General features: G+C 37.7%; 5 protein-coding genes across 8 annotated transcripts; 3 read left to right on the forward strand and 2 right to left on the reverse strand.

Moving 5' to 3' along the window:
- Nucleotides 1-3,332: 3,332 nt before the first annotated feature.
- Nucleotides 3,333-5,852, reverse strand: LOC103958706. The gene is made up of 4 exons (XM_009371009.3): nt 5,445-5,852; nt 4,178-4,216; nt 3,737-3,821; nt 3,333-3,640 (listed from the first exon to the last, which is right to left on the reverse strand). Exons 1-4 carry the CDS (start codon nt 5,835-5,837, stop codon nt 3,558-3,560), a joined length of 600 nt encoding a protein of 199 aa, XP_009369284.1. The 5' UTR covers nt 5,838-5,852; the 3' UTR covers nt 3,333-3,557.
- A 1,060-nt stretch (nt 5,853-6,912) lies between these two features.
- LOC103958806 (probable calcium-binding protein CML46) lies at nt 6,913-8,031 on the forward strand. Its single transcript, XM_009371127.3, has one exon. The coding sequence runs from the start codon at nt 7,018-7,020 to the stop codon at nt 7,639-7,641; it is 624 nt and encodes a 207-aa protein (XP_009369402.3). The 5' UTR covers nt 6,913-7,017; the 3' UTR covers nt 7,642-8,031.
- A 1,393-nt stretch (nt 8,032-9,424) lies between these two features.
- On the forward strand, nt 9,425-11,672 carry LOC103958704 (putative lipoate-protein ligase A). 4 transcript variants are annotated; one of them, XM_009371007.3, is made up of 5 exons: nt 9,425-9,571; nt 9,957-10,145; nt 10,380-10,649; nt 10,889-11,037; nt 11,180-11,672. In XM_009371007.3, the coding sequence occupies exons 2-5, from the start codon at nt 10,103-10,105 to the stop codon at nt 11,426-11,428; spliced, it is 711 nt and encodes a 236-aa protein (XP_009369282.2). In that variant the 5' UTR covers nt 9,425-9,571; nt 9,957-10,102; the 3' UTR covers nt 11,429-11,672. The 4 variants fall into 4 exon arrangements, with proteins under 4 accessions (XP_009369282.2, XP_009369283.2, XP_009369281.2 ...); XM_009371008.3 differs by having other exon boundaries at nt 10,389-10,649; XM_009371006.3 differs by having other exon boundaries at nt 10,411-10,649.
- Nucleotides 11,673-11,899: 227 nt separating this feature from the next.
- LOC103958703 (agamous-like MADS-box protein AGL65) lies at nt 11,900-15,818 on the forward strand. Its single transcript, XM_009371005.3, has 12 exons — nt 11,900-12,158; nt 12,722-12,907; nt 13,026-13,085; nt 13,186-13,204; nt 13,337-13,401; nt 13,509-13,524; nt 13,622-13,683; nt 14,224-14,320; nt 14,609-14,656; nt 14,745-14,872; nt 14,985-15,408; nt 15,538-15,818. The coding sequence occupies exons 2-12, from the start codon at nt 12,723-12,725 to the stop codon at nt 15,556-15,558; spliced, it is 1,125 nt and encodes a 374-aa protein (XP_009369280.2). The 5' UTR covers nt 11,900-12,158; nt 12,722; the 3' UTR covers nt 15,559-15,818.
- Nucleotides 15,819-16,117: 299 nt separating this feature from the next.
- Nucleotides 16,118-17,470, reverse strand: LOC103958702 (chlorophyll a-b binding protein P4, chloroplastic-like; the record flags this gene model as incomplete). The annotated part of the gene is given in 3 exon segments (NM_001319812.1): nt 16,118-16,416; nt 16,536-16,951; nt 17,150-17,470. Coding segments are annotated over 3 exon segments (762 nt in total).
- Between the last annotated feature and the right edge of the window lie 545 nt (nt 17,471-18,015).

The raw sequence follows: 18,015 nt of genomic DNA on the forward strand, positions 1-18,015 counted from the left end.
CTCTTGTTAGTAATGCTAGTTGATTAATTTGAGATACCGTCATAGTGACATTTCCGTTATAATTAAGCTGTCTATCCATTCATGCCTAGGTGGCTATTCTCGTGGGGCTAAAATGGGGATGGCGACAAACCAACAAAATTGTTCTTTTGAGTCCCTTTTTCTTTGTAAGATAAGCTTGAATTAAATTCCTGGCAAGGGCCAAATTGCTTTCCTTTTCACCACCAAAGGATCTGAACAACTTGCACAAAAGTTTGGTTGCAGACCGTCCGATATTATCTTGCTGTCTTTTTCCTCCTTTTTCTCTTTGAGAGATTTTTCAGTGTGTCTGGAACACAAAATAATACACCATGTTATTATACAATTGAATGAACAGTTGGAGGAACAGGTGGTGTACTGTCCTATGTTCTGAACATACTGAAAAATTTCTCGTACTCTTCTCGTTCAGAAAACAATTATGTTCATTCCCTAAGAAATAATAAATCAACACAATTATTGAAGCCAAAAATTGCCTACCTACATAAGAAGGAAATTTTGAAACAATGGTATGGTATGGTATTCTACCAGAGTCTTGGATCATAGCTTCATTTCTCAATTATGCGTTCATGGTCTTTTTTAGCAAAAATTGTGTCGTATAAATTGATGCTAAAGAAATCACATTTTTTAAACACATAACGGAATAATTTGATGCTATGATCAAAGACTCTGATAACCTTAATACATGTGTTCAACCCTCGATTTGATTTTATAAATATATATGTTTGATTCTTTTTTCATTGATTTCTATAAATATATATATGTTCGACCCTTTATTCAACTCTAAACGACTACTCGTTAAAACAACTCATCTCAGACACATGCCTCTCACTAGCTAGTGACAGAAACTTGGGATATTTCCCCTTTGATAAGAAACTATGGATGTTAGGATTACTTGGTGAAATACATATTACCTAATTTCTTTGCAAAGCAAATCGTTAGATGCATCAACATCAGAGATAGGTGTGTCTCTCAAAACAATTACCAATTAAAAAAAACACAGATATTTGGGTTCAACAAGCAAATGCAGGCCACATTTTTTGGTAAAGATGAGTTGTTATATGGGACCCCAATTCCACACATAATGCCATGAATATTTTGGCATTCTCTCTCTCTTGATTTGAGGAGCAATTTATACAGAACGAGTTTGATGTTACATAGCGTTTTGATTTGATTATGCAATGCTATGTGGAGAGGAATTTATGCATAACATTGTGTTATTGAATCAAACGCAATAATAACGATAAATCTGTTCTATATAAGTCATTATTTTGTCTCGCTTTTGCTTTTCTATTTATTTCTTCCTTTTTTTGCTCTTTTCCTTCATCTTACACGAAAGCAATTGTCCCTCTATTTTCATCCATATGCCTAATTTTAATGCTTGTCTGGGAGACAAAAGAAGATACAATGACAGAAGGTTTTTGAATATTTTCTGGATCACAACTCTTTAGCCATATGGTTTTTGATTTTTAATGTCGACTAAATATTGAACACAACCTTACATCTACGGCACATGGATATGGACAAAAGAACACAACACGACACGACACGACAAGACATTAGGATACAAGAGGATACGAGAGGATACCACCATGATCATGCATTGCACTCTTACATGTTTAACTTTATTGAGGATACAAAATTCTAGTGGCAAACTTGGTAACGTTGCTAAATAATGGTGTTTCCAAATATGGGGAATTGAGCCTTCCTTCGAACTAAAAACCCAAAAAGGTCTCTTTGTAGAGAAATGAAAAAGGAGGAGAAAAGGTTTGGTCAAGGCATGTCATTTTATTGCTCCAACAGACTAACATGGAGCTCTTCCATTTTTCTTAAAAACCTCCCTCTCAAGGCTTGACACTATGACAACATTTTACAAGGGAAAAAGCAAAAAGAAAGAAAAACTCTTATAAAAATCTTAATCCTTAGTTTAATCCCATCACTAATCCTCTCACCTCAAATGCTCATGCCATTTGTCCGTGCATGCATGAAGTAATTCATTTAAGTATTCAATTAATTTTTTTTTTAATGGAACGATGATAAAGAATTAGGTAAGTCGAACTACACAAAAGACTTGATTGTTGGATTATACTACTAGCCTTACTATCTAAACTTGCACAAGACGATTAATAGGCTAGATTAAGCAACAAAGTAGCATTTAGTAATTGATTAATGCTGACATTTGAGTAACAGAATATTAGGTTAGGTAGAGAGCCACTTGTAATTGTTTTGCTCATTTTTTTTTAATCATGGTGGATTCTTAACAAACCAACCAAGTCTTCTTGCATGTTAATAATTACAGCACCAAGTTACAAGTTATATGTGGTTTTACCATCTCCCATTTGGCTCAATTCATAAATTCATGTCCCCTTCCTTGAAGGAAAAAAAGTGGATTAAAATTGTAGGTTTACACCTTCATGTTTAAGGTGATTTTTAAAATGGATTGTTAGGCTTCAATTTTCTCATATTATTCATTCTTTAATATTTTTAAATTGCATCAATTAACATCTTTTGAATATTAGATATTTGAACGTTTAAATATCCGTTAAGTTGATGAGTTTTTTTAGTTAATATGGTGCAAATAAGCTTACATGTAATCGTAAATATGGATTTCATCCTCACTGTTTCATTAATTTAGTGAAAATTCAAATAATTCATTATAAAAAATAAATAAATTAATACAATTTCAAAATAAAAAGTGTGAAATTTTGTTTAAAAAAAAAAAAGAAAAACTAATGAAAAGAGTTTGAAAACTTTGAGTTTTAATGATAATGATAAAATAAAGGGTAAATTAAATAGTACCAGAATTAACCTTTTAGTATAAAAATATAATTTTTCATTAAAATGAACGGTATTGTAGACTTTTTGTTAAAATTCTAAAAAAAAATATGTGAAATGTATTTAGCCCAAAAAGTAAAGCTCATTGAATTTGAAAAGTGGCTTTTGGTACGATGGAAGTCATAGTCAATCTCCCACTATTCTAGTGCTCTTTTTATTATCAATCAAAAGTCATCCAAGTTGCATAGAATGAGGGGAAATTTGGCTTTACACGCAGGATGAAGAAGTCAGTACACCAAGTATAATAATAAAATTTTAAAAACTTCAAAAAAAAAAAAAAACAAAATTCCAATTAATTGTAATTTGATGTACTAGACTGTGTTCTTATACAGTAAAAAATTTCTCCTACACGCATGTAAGCAATGAATAACTGTTATTACTTAAACATGTACCTACGATCAAGCTTCACAATATACGGCCCGTCTATTTGTCTAGTGCGTCAATGGGAAGAAGGAAGAAAATGCTGAGCCAAAATTCTCATATATTAAAAGGAACTTTAATGAAAAGCTTTCGGTACTGTTCACATTAACGAAAATCACATTTTACATTAAAAAGGTAAGGGATGACATTCTGTGCAACTTGATACAAATATTTCCCATCCAATTGGGAGACACATGTAGCAATGCTAGTCTCCAGTTTCCCCTTCCATCTTAGGATAAATTCTACAAGTTACACGACATCTTATGTTGTCATTGGATTCTACATCCCCCTGAATCTTGTCCACGACGGACGTTGCCATAGGCTGACAGTTCGAGAAGATCCATGTCACGACCTGCATTTCAAAGCAATACACTGTCACTTGCTACTAAATTAGTTGAATTCATCCCTGGAAGAACTTCCACAAGATTTTGAGGTTTCTTGGGCTTACCTGAAACCCGACAGTAAGAACTCTTCTGGATGAGCTCGGCTCTAGAAAACTCAGTCCGATTTCCTTTTGATCGATTGACTGTTGCCTACAGTATGCAAGGGAAGATGCTTTTATTAAGAGTAAGATGTAACATATTAAATTCAAGGCAAACGTCGGTTTCAATCATGATCTGAAATTTGAATGCGACTGTAGAGTGCCAGACTTCATATGAAAGGAAAATGAGACTTTGTGGAGATCGCTCTAAGTTGTTAAGAATCCTAAGATAACTCTAGTAGTGTAGGTATTTTGGCAGCCTTTTGAAGGTCAGCAATATAGAGCAGGAATCTACTGTGTGCTAACATCTACTGGTGAAGGGTTTCTATGGAATGGAGATACCACCCAAAATCAAGATACAAAAATCGTGTAATAGTCCAAGGTTCCAAAGAGGAAGAAAGTCCATACCTGTAAGACCTGGCAATTTTCGAGCGTACTTTGTCCTCCCTGAAATGTGAAAATAAAAAAGATTAATCCTCTCTCCGAAAGTAATTTCAGGGATCAGGAGGCTGGGGAAAACAAAATAAAGAATTACAAGTTCAGCTATCAAGATTATCATATTAAATTGGGATGCCACAGCAGCCCATTTCTGAACTCCTTGTTTCCTCTAATATTCCTTTCCAACCAAAAGCAGCACAAAAGTCCACAGAACGAAACATCTTCGGTGTTGGTTTCCAGACTTTGTCACAAATTTGCGGCACCAAAACCAGTACATTTATGAGTTCACCATAACTTTTCAATCTGCACGAAAGAGATTGCAGAACAACCTTCATCTTGAAATGTGCTAAGTCGCTCCTTTTTCAAAACCAATGCCTCAGCCAATGCATATTCATCACTGGATTATCTTCTAGTGCACTGTCAATCGACTCAATCCTAATCATTTGGAGCCAAGTTGGTAAAAAATGCAGCAGTGAATCAAGCCTGCATTACAGTCAAGTGAAATGATCTAGAAAATGGGATTGCACCTCAAGATTCCTCAAAGGCCTAAACAAATCCTTCACCTATATTTGTATCACCATGATTAACCATGTTCTATCACAGGCTAGTATGAATGCACATAATTCCACAACACTAGTCATGCCACCCTGCCGCTCTCCACAATTACGGTCGCCATCTTATATGAAATTTGGGACCTCATAGTTATTCTGCTCAATCAACTGCCATAACAACTTACAAGACTCCAGTTTATCTTACATGCATTTTCCACCAAAGGTGAGAAAAGCTTTCTACCTAAGCTTGTACTAGTACCTATCACCTCCAGTATCGTACGTGCATATATTCAAGTAGCAGTTTCATATAACCATGTTCGCGTATATAATAAGCAACGGCAGACTACATAGCTACAAAATAGCTCAACTTTGACAGTAGCATTACTAAATGTATGAAATTCAATAGCACAAGCATTTCCAAATTGCATCTTCTTTCCATACAGAAAGCCAAAAATTCCACCCACAGAAATTATAAGATTCTACGGGAAAAGCCACCAAACAAAAAGCAAAGAAATTTGAATTTGTAAATATCAAATGCACCCCAAAAACAGAAACTCAATTTCCAAATCCAAAAGGAACCCACCTCACAAAACTCCAATCACAAAACAAACAAGCAATGCCCACTAACAAAACCACTCAAAAATCCATAAAAATGTGAAATTTGGAGAAAAAGAGAGGAATTTCACCTTGGAGTAAGGCACAATGTGATCATAATCATGACATAAGCAACCGGGGCAACCCACGAGCTTCCGAAAAATGGTGTTTCCGAGAGGGTCACGGCGCCACCGGTCCGGGTCTCGACCTTTGATCTTCTCCGCCTTGTCCCAGCACTGCTGCTTCACGCTGTACGGAAAGCTTCGTGGGTTGCTATTAAAAGAAGAAGAAGTCGCGAGCTCTTCTTCGAAGAGAGTAGTGGCAGTGACGTCGGTGACGACGAGGTCCCGATTGAGAAGAGCGGAGGCGCGAGGCTTCGGTGGTGAGCTGCTACGTCGTTCGAAACGGGCGGAGGGCGCGGCGGTTCGGTCCCTGAGTGGAGACGAAGGGCGGCTCCGCCTCTTTGGCTCTTTGCCCGGCCTCATCTTTTCTCAGATTATCACGAAACTGGAAAAATTGGAAAATTAAGCCATCCATAAATGTAAAAGACGATAATACCCCTTAATATTTTGTGAATTATTAGGATAGAAACGACGGTATCTATTAGTATTAATTACACCTATATTCCTTGAAACTCGATTTCTTCTTACTTTACTATGTGAAATTCAAAATGTCTCTCACTTTGCTATGATATGCAAAGAAGTTGAGAACGTTACTATCATGGGAAATGTGAGTGAAGATGATGATGATTTGTTCATTTTTATTTGTATTGTGTGTTTGTTTGTTTGCCACCATCTCACAATGGGTGAGGTGCCCTACTAACCCTAGTATAATAAGGCGTGTTTAAAGTGACTTCACAAGAGTGGTGAATAAATTTCAAATATCATTCTCACTTGATCAAAACTCAATCACTTATCAATCGCTTTAATGTCCTGTATAATTACAAGCCTACGCTATCAGGATCAGCAGGATTTGGTCATTTTTACTTGGGAAGGAAGTTAGTGATGAACAGATTCAACGTCCTTTGTTTTTTAGTTTTGTCCTACAAAATCCCTTTACTAATATGGGTAATGAGTTTGATGACATTGAAAAGGGCTTTTGCCCCATTTTTTACCGTCGAATTCTAAGAAGGTCTGATGATTTTTCGTCGGAGAAGATGGCGGGTCATATAAAATTCAAGACTGAAATTTCTACCTTGGATATATTTTGGCTTCTTAACATTGTGCTCACAAGTCTTCTCTCAGCAGGTCTTCTCTCAGTAGAAGAAGACTTGAGAGATTAATTTAACTTCTTTTTTCACACATGAAATTTCTCTGCAATTTGGCCTTTCCTGCATGGGATATGATGCATGCAAAGACCTGGAAATTTCCATGATGTAACGACCCTGATGCCTAATGGATTAACAAAGAAGAGACGAGTAGTAGTAAGTCAACAAAGTTTCTCTGCAATTTGGTTTGAAATTTCCATCACTTTCTCAAAATTTTTTAGAAAGTAAGCAACTCTTTAGGTCTATATATTAAAAACCTAACTCCGTTCTGCTTCCCACACTCAACTCTTAAGTCTCTCAACACTCCCAAGTCGTAATTAATTAAGTTAAGAGCGGTTCAATTAAGCAATCTCTCTACTCGTTTATTTCTACTCGCTAGTTTTCTTCCCACCCACGACATGGAGAAGGCGATGAACGAAGGCATCGGATGCAGCCTCGTTTCACTTGTTGCACTTCTCTTAGTCCTAAGGCTCATTGTACTGCACTTCCAATCGAATTTACGCTACTTGTTTTTATGCTTTCTTTGCGAAGTTATGCAGGTTAAGACCGTTTTCCAAAGAAGTTGCACTGATGAGAAAGTATGTGATCACAAACCATCCAAAGGAGTTGAAACCAACTCTACAACAAGTTCTGATCAAGTCCCCTTGATTCATGCCGCGGAGATTAGTTACACTCGCGAAAATGTTGTAGATGGCAAAAAGAATCTGTGTTTAGGAGAACTAGGACTAGTGATGGAGAAACTAGAAACATTGAGTGAGGGGGAGGGAGGCTCGAAGGAGATTGCTAACTTGTTTGAGGAGGTCCCGAGCTTGGAGGAAGTAAAAGAAGCTTTTCGTGTGTTTGATGAGAATGAGGATGGATTCATTGATGCCGGGGAGGTAAAGAAGGTTCTCTCTGTATTGGGTTTCGTTGAAGCTTCAGAAGTGGAATGCGAAGGGATGATCAAGTCGTTTGATGATAACGGAGATGGACGCATAGATTTCAACGAGTTTGTTAAGCTCATGGAGAACAGCTTCTGCTGAGTTACCAACATAAAATGCTCACAGATTTTGGGAAAATGAGTGGCTAAGGCCGCTCGCATCCTTTTCTTTCTTTCTTTCTTTCTTTGTGTTAGTTTGAGGTGCCTTGTCAAAGCTTTGAGTATGTCTTTATGCTCTTATAAACGATTTAATTGCTTTCATGCGTGTCATTGTTGGCCTAGTTTTAGGTGCCTTGTCAAAGCCTTGAGTATGCCTTTAGGCTCTTATAAACAATTTAATTGCTTTCATGCGTGTCATTGTTGGCCAAGATCAACATATTGATTGTTTCTGAAGTATTTGTCGAGCTTGTTTGCTTGCACCGCAACAAGTAAACTGGACTTCTTATCAAGGATTGTTTCATGGAGGGGTTAAATCCATGTCAAGTTCTTTTTCGTGCCTTGGTGACAAGGACTTCTATATCGATGCCAAGAGAAGACCACAAACTGATTAGAAGTGATCTAAGTCAGTTTGCAATCTTCGTTATGAATGTAAAAGCAGTAAGTGGAACAAAACAGAATATAAGTGAATGGATGAATGTAAAGAGCTGTAAAGACTTGCTGAACATTAATCAAAAGCATAGTAAACTGCATAGAAATATAACAACTTCAAAATAAACAATTAATACAAGTAATCAGACAAAGATTAAACCTATTCGGGCAAGTTTTACCCAGAGTCGGGCAAACTTGTCCACCGACAGGGCAAGTGCTAGTAAAGATAGAAAGTGTTTGTGGAATAGATTTTAATACAAGAGATTGACACTGCAAATAATGTAACAGAGCTATAAAGGTAAAAGAGTGCATGAAAGTACAAAAGGAATTTGTAAAAGTAGGCTTGCAAAGTTTTGAAGTCTTTTTGTATGTTGAGTTAAGTGTCCATTTTTTCTTCCTTTATGCTCCCTTTTATAGAACTGACTCTTCCTTCTGGAGTAAGCTTTTCTCTCTCAGTTTATTCCCTCTAATTTAAGTTACTGATGTGATTGCTGTCAGATGATGAGTTTTTCCTTGGTAACTTGAGCATTTACCCTCTCAAAACTACAAGTTTGCAACTCTTTTCAAAAACTGGGCTGGGCACTGTTCATTTTGCTGAGAACCCATTAAACTTTTACACTTAAATCCAGTGTTTCGGGATCAACTAGATTGCTGTTTCGCGTCCTAGTAAATATATGAAGACTGATAAAATTAGAGGTAGATAAAATTGAGCAGCAAACCAATTGCACTAGCACAAAAGTTTTATCTCCCAAAGTAATTAAAGTCTCAAAACATAAAACTTTCAATAGCTACTATAGTTAACAAAACCGACCTAAACTTACACAATCAAAGCTCAATAACCTGTAATGAAAATTAATGGTCAATAATTTTTCTTAACTTTTCGACGTGGGACAACACTCCACATACTCGTACTGTTGCACTAACTCTACAAAAAGTGATGGTCTTTGTGCTTAAATTGGTAGTGAGAGTAGGATTTGGATCCTCTCCGAAGCCCAAGGGGAGGATCTTCCTGACCAACACACGTGGGCTGTTGGATTTTCATCCAACGACTATTATTATTATAACTTTAAAGGGAACTCTTGTTTGTAACCGTTGGATAAAAATCTAACGGTTCACATATGTTGATCAGGAGGATTCTCACCTTGAGCTCAGGAGAGGATCCAAATCCGTGAGAGTAGAGTTGTTAGTAAGAGTAGGTATTGTGTTGGAGCGTAATGTACAACAACTCCGATGAAGTGAAAAAGTTTCCAACAAACAAATGGGCCACTATCCATTTTGTTGTTGAGGATTGACAATTGGGTCGACAGTCTTTGGCCCAAGTTTTCTTCATTCCCGCAATGAACCTCACTCTAACTTTCAGCACCATTACTGTATCTCTCTCTCTCTCTCTCTCTCGCAGGGGGCAGCTCGCCGGTGTCGTCGCCCCTGTTTTCGACCCGATAAAGGTAAGACCTTTGGCCTTTGATTTCCATATTGTTAATTGTATGTTATTTTTTTCCTTCCCATTTGACATAGTCCGATTGCGTTTTAATTGTCAGATTGTGTGGCTAAGAAGAAACACAGATTCATCTTTTTATTATCGTTTTTTTATAAAAAAGATTTCGGAATTTGTACTGTGAATGTGTGTGCGTGTGTGTATATATATTATATTTATATCTTGGTCAGAGGGGAAATAAGCAAAACCCAGTTGCATGCTGTTACCCAATTTGTATTTGCAATCAAAGATGGAAGCTTTTCTGATGAATTTTCACAGTTTAATTAGCTAAAAAAATGTTCAGTTTCATTTTCTGTGTGTGATTTTTGTTTCTGTGGATGTGTTTTGATGGATAGGATGGTTTCATTGACTATTCCTCAAGGAAGAAACTTTGGGCTTCCATTCATGAACCTTGTTAGGTTAAAGGGAATTCCCATTCTCCAACAGCTTCATTTAGAGGAGCAATTGCTTCGGACCTCGTCCGATAATTGGTGCATTATAAATGATGGAACTAATGATCCTGCTATTGTCATGGGTGTTTCGGGGTAAGATGAGCTTCAACACTTCTTGTGACCTTGTTTAAGTTTGTAGTTTCTTTCCTTGACTACCATTACCGAGCTAGTAGCAAACACGTAGATGATGTTGCCGTGATCTGTCCAAGATACGAGTGTCATGCTTGGTCAATCGTAGACTTATTTTCCAAATTACATGATTCTGGCTATGCTCATTCTCTTAGGTTTGTGATTTTGTTATTTATTTATCTACTTTTTGTATTGGAGATTGTAAAGGATCCGTGTGTGTTCTGCATAGAAAACCTGCAGAGCTTCTTGAAATTGATTTGGTGTTACGAGACCAGATTCCCGTCATTAGAAGGTTTACTGGAGGTGGTACTGTTACTGTTGATCAGAATACCCTATTTGTCACTTTCTTATGCAACAAGGATGCGGTTCCTGGCTTGCAACCATATCCTCGACCTATAATGTCGTGGAGTAGCCTAGTATACAGCAAAGTGTTTGAAGGACTTGCTGATTTTCAGCTTCGTGAAAACGGTACCTTAACTAACCTTTTCCAACATTATTGGTGCCTTAGGCTCACAAGATTATGTGTTTGTCGTGTTTATTACCTTGATTTGTTTTCTTTTTCTTACCTCTTTTGTTTCTTGCTATTTTGATTCGAATTTCTCTATGCAACTTGAGGTTCTTTATTTGATGTTTTCTGTGTGGTATCAAATGTTAGTTTTATGTTTGGACTGTGCCCTAATAACATAATTGGTCCTGTTGGATTGTAGATTATGTATTTGGTAGCTGCAAGTTTGGTGGGAATGCTCAATCTATTAGTAAAAACCGGTGGATCCACCACACTTCCTTTCTATGGGACTATGAGGTTAGGAACATGGCATACCTGAAGCATCCAAAACGGGTTCCTGAATATCGATTGGTATGTTATGTGTATCAATGTGTGTTTCAAATGTGCCTGAAACAAGAAACTCTGAATTTCACAGCTTAAATAGCCTATTAGTTTATTGCTTGTCATTGAGGCCTATATTTTGATGCTAATATGCTATCTATTTCCTTTGCAGGCAAGAGACCATTTAGAATTCATATGCCGCATGAAAGACTACATCCCAAGATCAGTTTTTCTTGAGAAAACAGTTGAGGCACTCGGAACCCAATTCTCCGTGAGACCCGAACAGTCGGACACCTTTGAAGCTACCTCGAATACAAAGTTTGTACCCTCAACTAGACTTTTGACAAGGCAGGAATTAGAGGAAGCTGCAGCTTTTGACTCTCAAGCTGAGAGAAATCTCACTCAATCATTGTCATTGTAATGAAACTGTGAATGCTAAGAAAGACTCTCAAAGGGGAACTCTCTGCCACATTATGTTTTTGACGCAATGTTTTATAATGTTGGCACGAGAATTAATGTTAAACTGTGAGATAACACATAGTCTATAAAGCTTCTCACAGAGTCTCGTTAACATTTCTTTTGATTATTCATTAAAAAATTTCAATAAATGTAACCCTTTTTTATTCAATCAAAACAAAAGCTATACACCTTTTTGCACAACGAGATATGTCAGTCCAGTTTCCAATGCAAGTAAGTTTTTAACTACATGACCATCGGAAAAGAACTTCAGTACACTAGATGCTATTTTCGTTATTACAAACTAATCACATATTACCACGTGGTATCTCAACATAATCACACATTTCAATATAAAATGCTAGTAATCCGTGATTGACTTGGAATAACGCGGTACATGCAAGTTTCTCAAGTCGACCCGCCTACCATGTTAACCGCAAAGAGAGCCATGTAGGCTTTCTTGGTGGAGAAGCTTTTCGCATTCCCAACCCAAGATTTTTGTTGTTTTTTCCTTCTTTCATTCTCGGTGCTACTGCAAACTCACAAAGCGCACCGTTCATTACACGTCTCTCTCTCTCTCTCTCTCTCTCTCTCTCAACACAACTCTGTCTCTCTCTGCCGCAGTAAATTTCTGGTGGTGGGTTCTGCATATTTTAACGACCGAAATCACAGCTTGACCCGTCGTCTGCAAATTCGTAAGCTTTCAATCTTAACACCCCATTTCTTTCTTTCCCTCCATGTTACTCTGCTGTTACTTTTTCTGGCTTCCCCTGTATTTGTTTTGAATTTCCCTTTTACCATATTCATAAAAATGTCACCTTTTCACATCGATTTTTAATATTTCTCATTTGGGTCCACGCTTTTGTGGATTTTTATTAAATTTTTTGTTGTTGATTTCGTGAATTATCAACTTTTGGGATTGCAGAACTTTGCTTGTATTTGTCATTAGGTGGTCGTTTTCTTTCTGGGATTTTAAGGTTTCACGAGATTGTCTGCTTTTGTGATAAGTAGGATCTGTTTTTCTGCACAAAACAATTAATTGTTCAGAATTGGGGTGGAATTTGTTTTTTCTTGTTTTTTTTGAATAAATGGTTATCAAGTTCTGGTTCCTGGGATGAAAGCTGCATTTGGAGAAGTGCATCTTTGTTGTGTAATTGAAGTGAGTCAATGTGCCTTTCAACAAGAAACAAGAGTATTGAGAAATTTTCGCAGTTGGCGCTTCGTAAGATTTTCGAGGGGTTTGCTTGTTGGATTGCAGGATGGGAAGGGTTAAGTTAAAGATAAAGAAACTAGAGAGCAGTGGGAACCGGCAGGTTACGTTTTCAAAACGGAGAAATGGGATCTTGAAGAAAGCTAAGGAGTTATCAATCTTATGTGATGTAGATATCGTCCTTCTCATGTTTTCCCCCACTGGAAGGCCTACATTATTCCAAGGGGAGCGCAGGTATTGTAAGCGGAAAGTTTACATTCGTTCTTTGATCACGATTTTGCAGACAACCTAGCAGTAAACTTTCTATATCATATGCTAATATAGCTCCCTTGCTTTCATGACAATTTTTCAGTAATATTGAAGAGATTATTTCAAAGTTCGCGCAATTAACTCCGCAGGAGAGGGCAAAGAGGTACTACATTACTTGCAACGAGATTCTGACTTTCTCATTTTCTAGCTGATTGAGTTTGGATGGCATTGCAGCTAACTATTTGTCCATTTGTCTCTAACAGGAAATTGGAGAGCCTTGAAGTAAGACTTTCACAAATAGCATTTCAAACGGGAACATTTGTTTCTCTTGCTTTTGTTGTATCAAACGAAAACTAATTTATGTCACTTCATCCATTCTATACTTGTATTTTGGTGGTATTTTTGTGGATATAGGTACTGAAGAAAACTTTTAAGAAGTTGGATCATGATGTTAACGTACAAGATTTCATGAGTTCAAGGTATGTGATTGTTTTTATTGAATTTGTCATTTCCCTTGAGTGAAACCTACGGGGATATCTAATCCAGCCCTTTTCTTAATGTTCTTTTTCCCTTCTGTTTCTTGCAGCTCTCAGACGGTTCAGGTATATATTCTTTACCACCAATACCAATTATAAATGCTATTCGATTTCTTAGTTTAATTACAACGACTGATGTTTTGTGATAATTTGCTATTGGCAGGATCTGACTCATCAAGTAATGGTATTGCAAGCCCAACTTACAGAACTCCATAGGAGACTGAGGTGCACCTTTGGAGCTTTTGGTTGTTAAAGTATTGCCTTGTCTTTTTGGTCAAATTACTAGCATATTACATTGTGTATTTTAGCAAATGTAAATTCGATATTAGGGCATTTCAAAGTATGAACTTGATATGATAAGGGAAACAAATAAGCAAAAGTGATTTAAGTTGCTTACGAGTGTAGTTTAGGGATTCACTGCCCAATTTGGGGATCAATTTGAGTCGTATTTGTGATTTTCATGTTATGGGTTGTGTTGCACATGCTGCATCCTAATAGCAACCAAGATGAAGTATTCGACGGGCTGGCTAGTACGAAGATAACTTGATGTGTTGGACCTTAGCCACCCTAAGAAAATTATATAAAAACTCTTTTTTCTTTAATTTTCTTGTGTGTTCTTGGTTATATTATTTTTCTCTTGACCTGTTTCCTATTAAAATTTTCATTGAATTTACAAATGAATATCGGATTCCAATATGTATTGATCAGTAAGGTATATGCATATAAAGAATCCATGTGATAATCAAGCTGTTGCCACTTTTTCAGCTTATGGAGTGACCCAGATAAGGTTGACAATCTTGAACAGCTTCGGCAGATGGAAGACATGCTTAAGGAATCAATCAACCGAACACGTCTGCATAAGGTATCATTTTGTTTTTCAAGTTACAGTAGTTGCGCAATAAATTCTAAGGCTTATGCTGTGAAAGAAGAAACGAGGGCTTTACGGTTTTGTATACCAAACAACTGAAAAGTAATGATGAAGTATGAACAGTGATATATGGTTTTGGTTGATTTTGGTGTCATGGTGAGTTTAAGGAGCCATGACTTACCTGATCCGCCTACGCTGCTACTTTGTCTACCTGCTTTGATAGTAACTTATGTGGGGTTGGCTATTGAATCGATGCTAATATTTGATAACTAAACTTGTTAGGAAAATTTGGGAAAACACCAACTAACATCACTAGATTGCACAAACCAGGTAATATATACTTTAGCTGATGAAGAATTAATTCTCTCTCTCTCTCTCACACGCATCTAATCTGAAGCTTGATTTTTGTGTATCAAAGTTTCAAAATGGAATGCCTCCGTCTTTCTTAGTTGGTGGTTCACAAGAAGCTCAACATATAACTTGGCTTTTCAATGGCGACAATCAGCACATGATATTACCGAATGAGCAGAACTATCTGCCACATAGGTTAGTCTACTGCTGTTTTGCATCTACCATTGGATATGCCAAAGAGCCTAATGCCTGAGAACTTTCTTTCTGATAAATTACTGATGCTATGATTATCTCTCTCTCTCTCTAGAGGTGTGGAGTGCTCAACAAATTCCACAGTTCCACATTATACTAGTTACTTTGGCACTGGGACTAGCACTAGCTCTAGCACCGGAAAACAATCTGAGGCTGGTGATCCATTACAGCTAGATACTATGGGACAAATTTCTAATATGGAAGGGGGCGGTGGCTTCAATGGGTTTGACATTAATGCTTGTTTAAGTACGGAATCTGGTGAGCATTATGCGTATCCAACATATTGTAGTTCTAATGTGCCAGACGATAAGAAAGTGAAGCCGGAGAATGAAATGAACATACCAGCAAATCCAGTGGATTATCAACTAAGTAGCAACTTTGAACTGCCAAGATCTTTGTATGAAAATGATCATCATGCTTGGCTTTCTTCGCCTGGCCCTAGCGGCATTGCTGTGTACAAGGAGAATACCTACCAGCCGGTGAGCATTCCTTCCATCGATGTTTTTCATTCTGTTTTGGCAAGCTTATGAAATAACAGATAAATTATTGGTCTTTGTATATTATCATTCCATGGATGCCTTGCGGCTCTTTGTTTTTGTATCTTGTAGCAACCAAACGTGAGATTGTAGCTGACAAAATCAGGGAAGGATTTATGGGCGCCACACACCGAGCAAATGATGTGAGTTGTGAAATGTTAACAGTTATCTAAGATATGTATTGATGCTAATAGGCTACTTGGGGGCATAGATTAAATCTGTATATATACCGTACAAGACATATAGGATCAGAGTTCATCTGTATACTAACATGGTTGGGTTCCTTAGAGCAACCACCACTTTTGTAAATTATTACTCATAGAAAATGAAAGCAAACATGATGGATTTCTTGAGCTATTTTTGTGATTTATATTATGTTAGCACACAATCGAGCAATTTCTAATCCAGCGAGTATTGGCAACGGAAAGGTTGTTCCTTTGTGATCAAAAGGTCACGGGTTCAAGTTGTGGAAACAGCCTATTTGCATAGTAAGAGTAAGGCTGCGTACGATAGATATTCCTTTCCCGACCTTCGTAAAGTGGGGAGCCTTGTTGGCTTGGGATCACTCTCTTAAACACAATTGAGCAATTTCTAATCCAGTCTAAATTACGAGGAAGGAGATTCAAACTTGGGTATAGATGGAGCACACGTTTAACGATAATGATAATATTCATTGCCACCATGGTTCCTGTACACTGGTAAAACCTTTTTGTCTACATTGATGCTCACCTTCCCAATCACTCAAAGACCATTAATATATTGTTACAAACTAAATAAAAACAGATCTTCCATCTTTTCTGCTTTTGCAATGGATCTAGAAGCCTCTTAGGGTTTGGACAATGGTGTTGTGCCATGGATCTGAGAGGTGCTGCAACAGGTTGTCGAACGGCCCCTTTCCGGTCACATTGTGTTGAACCACAAACCCGAGGAATGCCAACATTGCCAGTCTCCCTGCATAACACATTTCAAATAACATATTAGACCTTATTTCAAACATAAAAGCAAACGTGCGTTAGGCTAGTTGGTCGGGGCAGTGTGTACGCCCCTTGGATGTGAGATCAAATGCTTACCATTGGCAATTTCCTTCTCCTTGGCCTCGAGAGTGGGTTCGAAGTTGAGGGGGTTGAAGATGCCACCTGGGTAGCCCACCTCACCTGGGGGCAAGCTGTATTGCTTGAAGATGGGGTCTTGGTTCACACTTCCCGGGTTCTTGATGTCTTGCCACCGTCTGATCTCGACATAGTGGAACAAGATGAACTCGATCACGAAGAGGGTGGACGAAGAAGCGAAGTACTCGGCCTTTCCGGCATCATACCATTTGGGAACGTTAAGGATCCCAATGCTGGTGAACACTTCAGGCAATAGCATCCCAACAACGCCCAACATTGCCCATCTGCCATTGACAAGCTCAGCTTGGACATACCACCTTAAGTTCTCTGGGTCCTCAGCAAGTGCCAGAGGATCAAATCCATTGTCACCAGGAAGACTGCCCACAAAAACATATCTTAGTCAATCAATGTTTTTTCCCCAGTCGAAATATTTGTAGGACTTTTTTATCGGTCATTTAAAAAAGTCATCATGCACTCCTTTAAAAAAATTAAGTTGTTATTGGAGAAATGTACGATGGTTATTTTAGAGTGTGAATAATAGTTTTGTTAGTGTAAACGTGAAATTTTTAACATACCTGCCAGTGAGGTAGTCTGGTGAAGGCAAGCCAGGTAACCACTCACCCTTCTTAGCCTCAACTTTAAAAGAAGCAGCAGGAGGAGAAGCCATAGGCCTAAAAGCCACTTCCCTATTTAACTTACTAGAAGAACCCGAAAGGAACCTCGATTTCGAGTTGACGCATGGCCGGAAAACGGCGGCCGAGGCCTGAGTTGTGACTGTTGCCATTGTTTTCCCCACCTGAATTATGGTCAAGAAAATGGATTTTCAGGTAGGGATGGGGAGTTGGTGGTGTAGAGGAATAGAAGGGTATGGTTGTAAAGGAACATGGAATGGTGTGATGTGAGTCCATGGCTTCGTATATTTGATGCCAAATTGTCAATGGTGGTCTTGTGGAGGTTGTTCTTTGATGGAATTTGACCGTCGATTTGCAAGATTTTTAGGATCCAACGGTGTAGATGTGCTTGTGGTTTGAGATTGGCCAATGGGAAGTCCTTGGACCTTATCTTTTTATCTTTAGGGTTGTATCCACACAGAGGGAGGATCCTGTCGGATCTTCTTTGTGGGGATTCTAAAAATCCTTCAATCACATTCGTTCATTGTATATCGTGCGATCAATTTTTATGAAGTATTGTTTATATTTAATTTTAAATAAAAAAATTTACAATAATTTCTAACCGTACAATATATAATGAATAGATGTAATTTAAGAATTCTGGAAATTCTCATAAAAAGATCTGGCGAAGATCCTCACTCGTATCCACAAATCTATATCTTTGTTGCTGTTGGCTGAAATGAGACTGTGGGTTCCACTTTTGGGCCACGTATGAAGATTTTTTTTTATAACAGGATATCGATATGGGAGAATCCTTGGATATGATGATT

This window comes from the organism of the source record quoted next, unplaced genomic scaffold (genome assembly GCF_019419815.1).
Source record: "Pyrus x bretschneideri cultivar Hongxiangsu unplaced genomic scaffold, Pyrus_bretschneideri_v1 Contig3, whole genome shotgun sequence".
In the NCBI taxonomy this organism is placed as follows: Eukaryota; Viridiplantae; Streptophyta; class Magnoliopsida; order Rosales; family Rosaceae; genus Pyrus; species Pyrus x bretschneideri.

Excerpts from the sequence above, each read along its gene's own strand:
- LOC103958706 (XM_009371009.3), bottom strand. The coding sequence starts at position 5,837 with ATGAGGCCGGGCAAAGAGCCAAAGAGGCGGAGCCGCCCTTCGTCTCCA. Across the intron at positions 3,822-4,177 it reads AAAATTGCCAGGTCTTACAG|GCAACAGTCAATCGATCAAA; the intron begins GTATGGACTTTC and ends TGCATACTGTAG. Across the intron at positions 3,641-3,736 it reads TTCTTACTGTCGGGTTTCAG|GTCGTGACATGGATCTTCTC; the intron begins GTAAGCCCAAGA and ends TTTGAAATGCAG.
- LOC103958806 (XM_009371127.3), top strand. The coding sequence starts at position 7,018 with ATGGAGAAGGCGATGAACGAAGGCATCGGATGCAGCCTCGTTTCACTT.
- LOC103958704 (XM_048589144.1), top strand. The coding sequence starts at position 9,949 with ATGGATAGGATGGTTTCATTGACTATTCCTCAAGGAAGAAACTTTGGG. Across the intron at positions 10,146-10,410 it reads ATTGTCATGGGTGTTTCGGG|AAAACCTGCAGAGCTTCTTG; the intron begins GTAAGATGAGCT and ends TGTTCTGCATAG. Across the intron at positions 10,650-10,888 it reads TTTTCAGCTTCGTGAAAACG|ATTATGTATTTGGTAGCTGC; the intron begins GTACCTTAACTA and ends GTTGGATTGTAG.
- LOC103958703 (XM_009371005.3), top strand. The coding sequence starts at position 12,723 with ATGGGAAGGGTTAAGTTAAAGATAAAGAAACTAGAGAGCAGTGGGAAC. Across the intron at positions 12,908-13,025 it reads TTATTCCAAGGGGAGCGCAG|TAATATTGAAGAGATTATTT; the intron begins GTATTGTAAGCG and ends ACAATTTTTCAG. Across the intron at positions 13,684-14,223 it reads GAACTCCATAGGAGACTGAG|CTTATGGAGTGACCCAGATA; the intron begins GTGCACCTTTGG and ends CCACTTTTTCAG.